This window comes from Belonocnema kinseyi, chromosome 5 (assembly GCF_010883055.1).
Source record: "Belonocnema kinseyi isolate 2016_QV_RU_SX_M_011 chromosome 5, B_treatae_v1, whole genome shotgun sequence".
Lineage (NCBI taxonomy): Eukaryota > Metazoa > Arthropoda > Insecta > Hymenoptera > Cynipidae > Belonocnema > Belonocnema kinseyi.
The window spans coordinates 10,867,413-10,874,699 of record NC_046661.1 but is presented as its reverse complement, the minus strand read 5'-3'; the positions used below and the strand labels follow the sequence as shown (position 1 = coordinate 10,874,699).

The following is a 7,287-nucleotide window of genomic DNA, read 5'->3' as shown; positions in this document are numbered from 1 at the left end:
AAATTAAAATTCGAAAATTTTTTCTAAAGCCTCCAGGGGACTTCGTTTTCGCACGAAAAAATTTTATGTGCCCTTATTGCATCCGGACCCACAATTAACAGAACGCTGTTTAGTGTTTTTCAACCAACGAGTAGTTGCTGTTACTATAAATCAGGTTACTAAACGTGAATAGTAGCATATACTCTACCAGTTCTCTCTTTGTGCCTATTGGTGTGAAGATGATTGGTGTTTTTCGTACCCAAATTACAATTATCTTCCTCCAAAAACAATATACATACTTAGTCACACACTCACTAACAACACAAACAGAAAAAGTCACATACGAAGAACTAGCATCTTGAAAGTTAGTCTTCTGATACAGTCACTCAAGACAATAACCACTTCTCGCACCTACACGTTACACACTTAAATCTTACTCACTATCACACCAATCCAGTACTCCCATCATACATACAATTTCTTGTACCCACTCACAACACACCAATCATCTATACACCAACAGACAGTATATTAATCACTTTTCATACTGAAAAATGCAATTCAAGCACGCTCATCACATATTATATAACACAAAAGTAATTAGCCCTACGCTCACACGTCAGCCTGCACTTCAACACGTCTCTTTCTACTGAGAATCTTACTTATTCACCATTGAATACATACCCCCCCCCCCCCCCCCCCCCCCCCCCCCCCCCGCTCCTTGCTAACAATATACTAACCCCCTGACCCTCGCACATATAAATCCCTTCCAAAAGTGTCAATCATATACACCAACTTCCTCTCTTACATAAAAAACACTTTCAGCCCTCCTCCACACATGTACACACATCACACTCCCCCTGTCCATTCTCTTACACCATTATTTAGTCTTTTCACATACAGTTGCACTACCCTTTTTCATCCTCACACAAAACACAAACTATCTTCACAACCTTCACACGAAAAAAGTACCCCCCCTCTTTCACACACATTCCCACATAAGCACACTTGATTTCTCGGGTTTATTACCAATCACAAACGAAAAACAGCACAGTTGTGAAGAAGTATATACTTGTAGTTATCGGCCATCAGAAGGACGAGAATAGCACACTATACTACCTTCCAGAGCTTCTAATGCCTGAACACTTAATTATTGGGGGTTATGCCCATGACAAATTTTGATCAACGTCAATTCCAGAATTAGTCCTCGAAGTGCAGCGAATTTGAACAAAAGGCCTTTTACTCATATTTGTGCGGGGTCCTGTACAATAATTATTATTTAAGCTTTTTTATAAACATATTCAGAGTTTGGCTATTTTTGAAGTAATAGGCATCAATTGTTTACGGAGTTAACAAAGAATGTCTTTCCAGTGACTTTTTTCTATGTTTCTGTGTTAATTTTCCAAAATGGTTTATTATTTTAATGATTTCATTTAAAAAATTAGAAATAATGAATAAATTAAATTAAATTTAAAAAAAAAAAGAATTTGGATATTTTTTTAAAGAAAAGGCTCAATTTTTACAGAATAAAGTAGGAATATTTTCGCAATAACTTTTTTCTATAATGCACTGCATATTCAGATTTTGTCTTGTAAAATCTGGATATGACTTGGAATAGAACTTATCCCATTAATCGCCACACTGTTAAAAATATTCTTCAAAAAATAAAAATAATCGTGTAAACATAGCTATATAAAATAAAATCGTGATAAAAAGTATATGAATTCACTTTTTGTAGCAATTTTATGAATGGAAATAAATTCTAAGGACGAAAATACATTGGCCCAATGTTTTAGAAAGCTTTTTACTCAGTAATTATTCCATAAAAGTTAAATAAAAACAATTACAATTATTTTATTGAATAGAAATAAGAGTCGTAGTTTTTGATCCATTTAGAATGTATTCAAGAGTATTCAGGAAAATGTATTTGAAACATTGGAATGAAATTTATTGCATTTTTACATCTCATATCTCATTTTGTGAATTTAAAAAATTCAGAATCACGGTTTTATACGGATTGAATAATTGCTTCGTTTACATTGGACCGGTGGCTCTCTGTCTCATTCTCATGCGTTGAGATGATTGGTCTTTTACAGTACGTAACACAGGGTTAAGTGTAAAGCTTCTTATCTTAAGGAAAACTATATTAGCAAGTCTGCACTCGAGCGAAACATTAGGCCCCCTATTGGAAGGATTCAGGGGGTGAATGCGAACCGTAAGATCCTTTTAAGCCATTTTTCTTAGTTTCATTCATACGAACTTAACTTTGCAACTTTTTCATAAAATGCCTATGGAACCCCGGGAAAGTTGATCTAGTTAAATCATTGCATTAAAATGAGTTTTAAAATGAAGAATTGAGTATAGAATATTTAGATTATTATTGATTCAATGATTTATAATACGTAATTTTGTTGTAGGTGCGAGGAATAAGTGTAAGTAGTCCGTATCGTCTACGACCGCTAGTGGGTGTAAAATTACCAATAAATGCGTCGTTTACACCCTTAATTTACATGCACAATCCTCATCCTGAAGCGATGCAAGTAAGTAACACTGTTCTATGTTAACCTAGTTTATGTATTGTATTTTCAAACTACAGTCCAATCTCCATTCTGTCCTTCTTTGAGCTGCCTCAGTCTCGAAAGTTCTTTGAGTAATCTCCAAACTATTTCAGTATATATGTACGCTCACTCTCGGTTTTTTGCCATGCGAATGATAAACAAATTTATGAATCTTAGTTTTATTGCGAAAAAGCAAATGTTCAACCTATTATTCTAAATAAAAATTTAGATGCTCAGAGTCTTACAGTATTTTCAAATTTTTTAAGTATTGAAATACTGCCAAGCGATTCGAAGTATTTTACTTATTTTTCTCGCAAGCATGGTGTAAAAAAAAATTCTTTGGATAAAAATAAATAAATGAAAATTTTTAAAGTATATTACAGAATAGTCGAAAAATACTGCACCAGTGTTTTTTTTTTGCAAGAGTGAGTATCACATAGTTCCATGAAAGTTTTGGAATTGGATTGTAAATTTAATGTAAATTAAGAAATATAATCAAAAGTGTAAATTTTGACCTTCAGGTAAATATCTTATAAATGACTGATTCCATTCTAAATATTTCTCAGTGACATCATGTGAAGTTATGATGTGTCTGTCAGATCGATGTGCATGCACATCGACAACTAATCAGCACATATAAGCATAAGAGTTCTGCAGTGGTGTTGCGTTCATTGCTTAACTTGTGTTTAGTGTTCGTTGATGTATATGTATACAAGGGATTTTTTGTGTAGAGGTTGAGAGTGTTGAAACCTAATAAAAAGTTTTGACGAATGGTTAGCAGAAACGAAATAGTTTTTTGGTACTTCCTGAATTAAAACTTTTGGACGTATTTCGCACACGAGAACTACCTTAATCCAAAAAAAATTACGCCGAACTTATAACATATTAAAGCTAATCCTACAATTAAAGGCTTTGGATGCAAAAAGGATATATATATATATGTGTGTGTGTGTGTGTGTGTGTGTGAATTATAAATTGATTGAATTAATTAAATTGTATAATAATGTATTTAAAATCGTAACCTTTATTGTATTTCTGAATGTAGAAAGTTATAAACAAAATTTGTAAACATTGTGAAATCATCACGTTCGAACCAGGGGTTGGCTCTTCTGGATAGATAGATATACGTTTATTTTTCGGCCTGCTGGCCTTAAAAATGGAGTTGCTTACACTTCCATTTTTTATAGAATTTTTTTACAACTACCACTTAAAAATTAACATCCATCAACAGATTATCTCTGAGACCACTCTCTCACTACCTTCTCGCTTTGTCTCACATGGCCAACCTCTGCCTCCGCGGCTAATACCTAATACTTATCTACTATTTACAATATTTACAATTTTCTCACACTTTCTTCGTCTCCTATTTACAGTCTTTTCTTCTCCATTCCTCTTCCTTCTTCCTTTTCTTCTCCATCTTACCCAATACTCCCTTTACCTGTGCTACTGCCCTTTTATACCCATTTTCATGACAAAATACCTCAATGCTTACTCCACTCCTTTCTACCTCTTTACACTCTAACCCCCTCTTACATCCCCCTTCTCCCATAATTCACACATCATCCAGAACATATTATACTCCTCCATGCATCCGCATCTCATCCTCGCTATAAGTTCCTGACTTTCTTTCTCTACTTTCTCACACAAATATTGCGCTCTCCTCCCCTTCTGCCCTCTCTCTCTCCATGCCATTCTTCTTAATCATCTGATGTACCTTTCTTCCTTTCTCATGCATCTTTCTCACTTCATCCATCTGCAATCCATTCATTCAAAAATACCTTTTCCTTTCCATCGCCATCTCCCCACCCCTACGGTTGTTCTCCTCCTACCAATATTCCCTAAGCACCTTGCTTCCTCCCTCTTCCACAAATTTCTCCTCATATTTGCACGCTCGACTTCCCATTATAATCCTAAACTCATTCTTCCTGCCTCCCTGTTAACAATTTTATTCTCCTTCCAAAATCATCTGCGAACAACCTCTTTCACAGCCCCCACCCCTACCTCATCATCACATTTGCTATTCTGACTTTTATATGACCATCCACTCTCCCATTCCTCTGAAAAAGAGAGCCAAGGTACACAAACTCTTGCATCTCCTGTGCTCTAACATATTTTTGTCGAAGTATCTTCTGAACCTTGTCATTATCTTCTTTAAAGCCTTCTCGCTCTTTGCTAGCAGCACTATGTCATCTGCATATTCTAGTAACCATATCATGACTATTCCTACTCTAGCTCCTCCGGCCCCTAGCTTCCTTTCCATATCCCCGATTAAAATTGCAAAAAGCGTTGGGCTAAGCGAACGCTCTTGTCTTAACCCCCTATCCATCCAGAAACCCTCCGAGATTCCCTCCCCTCCTCTCACCCTATCTTTCGTTTCTTCATATACCTCCTTAGCTACTCGATCAGGCTTCTCTCCACTCCTCTTTAATCCATCGCTTGCCACAACCTCCTCCTATCCACTGACGGGGACGCTCCTTTTATATTTACTAAAAACGCGTATACTTCCGCACCCTTTTTAGCTAATTCACTATCCACCACGTGCTGCAAGCCGTAAATGTTGTCGAGAGTACTCCTTCCCTCCCTAAAGCTCGCATGCGTCTCCGGAAGTATTTCTTTCCCCTCGAGATCCTTCCGCAGCCTATCCGCCAACACCATCGCATACTTTGTACGCCGAATTAATACGCGTAATCCCTCTATAATTTTCCTGCCTCTCCCTATCCCCTTACTTTATACAGTAGTTTGATGAACCCCTCCCTCTGCCCTCTTGGGAATCCTTCTACCCTGCGCAGTGGTAGGAAAATCCAAAAAGCTGTTCAAAATATGGATGTGTCATCGGAATTATATAATTTTTGGTATACTTACGTTTTCGAGGTCGCTGATTACGATGCTGGATTTAGATTTTAGAAATTCAAAATGGCGGGTCTAATATGGCTGACAAATTTTGGAAAAAGTGATTAAATATTTTTGAAACTCGGTATGCTTACATTTTTAAGATTGTTATGACCCACCTAATAAAAAACAATTGTTTACTGAAATTATTCTCATTTTCTTTCCAGTGGCTCGGAGGTCCAAAATGCCAGTTCTTATTATGTTTCGAAGAATTGTTTTTATTTTGCGCGATCGTTGATTCGCTCTCTTCTGCCTGAAGATGCCATGCTTGCAATTAGCTTATCCACTTTGGGAATGGGATTGATAAATCAAAAATAGTTAAGTAGAACCATAACCCTATGCCGATTCGGGATTTATTTTATTGGGATAAACGTAGAATCAATTACAATAAACACAAATGTGTTTTTGTGTTTGCGGATTAATCACTTAAATTTACCACCTCTTTTCCTTTTAATAGAAAGGGGCGTGTACGTAATATTTTTGGTAGAAATACAATTTTAAGGGAAAAGGCGAGGCACAAACAGAGAACATACCTTTAACCAGTGGTTTCATTCTTTTCGTCCTTTACCATCCAGAGGTTCAGACGTTCCACTCTCCGTACCCTTTTCCGTTTTTCCTTTTCTATTGTCACTCCTTAACCGTTTCCGTGTGCTGTGTAATAATCGTAATAATCAAGAGGCACTAAAATTTTCACTCCTTATACCGTTTCCGTGTTGCATGAACTCTCTGTTACTCGTCGGCAAAGATTTTCAATGTTAGATTGTCAATGTTAGAAAAATAAAACTTTGGATGCGAATAGAAGAACACTCGAAACACGAGACCGAACCACGGCCGGGCAAGGGAAAATCAGCAAAGTGCTTTTCCTTCAAACTTCTTGTCAGGGCAAGGAAGAATGAAGAACTGCAAAATTGGGTGGCACTCATCATGGCTCGTCGATACGAATTGCACTTGAAGTGGGGTATTTTTGTTGAAAAGGGATTCTCGTATGAGGTAGGCGGTAAGACCGCGGGAACAGAAAACTGATGACTTAGGAATTTGGTGACTATGAATTTCCAGCCTCGCGACTTGTTACCAAACACGGTGACAGGAAATTATCTCTCAAAATTTTATAATACGCATTAAGAAATAATTTAGATTCATTTTCATGTATCATCAATTTAAGTGGAATTTTATAGGTATTCTTCGTTTCAATCCTTTTCTAAAAATTCAATGCGTCCAGAAAAGGGTTGAGTCAAGTTTAACTTCGTTGTAATATATTAGAGGGGAGTTTACAGAAAGAGGGGATAGTGCGATCGCAGCGTGCATTTGCGTTGACTTGCTTACATGTGTATGTTTGTGTGTGTACACATATGCACAAGGATGCATATATACGTGTACGTATTCGTTGCAGCTTTCGAAGCCCATTGATGAGTCCCATCAATTTCGAGTGCAGTGTTTTTGTCTTTATTTTCTTTTTGCTCTCTCTAGTTTTTTTTCTCTTACGCTTAGAATTTAAACATGATATATATATCTCACGGTTGTGAGACGTGGTTGTGGCTGAAATGTTACCGCGATTTCGCTGGAAGCGCACGGAAAGGGGAATGGGCTCTCTGGTTGCCGCGCGATCGAAGCGCCACTCGCCTCGACGCATGGACGGTCGGTAGCTTGTTTCGGGTGTAGGGGGGCCCGCGCGCGGGACAGTGACCAGCCAACGTTCATGTCAAATTTCTAGCCACGCGCTCAAGTGCTGTACTCTCCATGATGCGTGCTTAGATGATAGACGCTTGTGTGCGTTTAAAATTATTGTCCTTTGATAGGAAGTTTCTGTAAAAGACATATGGTTTAAAAAGTGCAAAATGGAAGAATTTCTAGAATTATACGG

At 37.3% G+C, this 7,287-nt stretch overlaps 1 protein-coding gene across 2 annotated transcripts in view; it reads left to right on the top strand.

Moving 5' to 3' along the window:
- The window catches only part of LOC117173345 (transmembrane protein 131), a 462,351-nt gene that overhangs the window by 174,092 nt on the left and 280,972 nt on the right, over positions 1 to 7,287 (top strand). For both annotated transcript variants that reach the window (XM_033361843.1, XM_033361842.1), the window contains one exon: positions 2,397 to 2,519. In XM_033361843.1, coding sequence (XP_033217734.1) covers positions 2,397 to 2,519 — 123 coding nt within the window. The remainder of the gene's footprint in view (positions 1 to 2,396; positions 2,520 to 7,287) is intronic.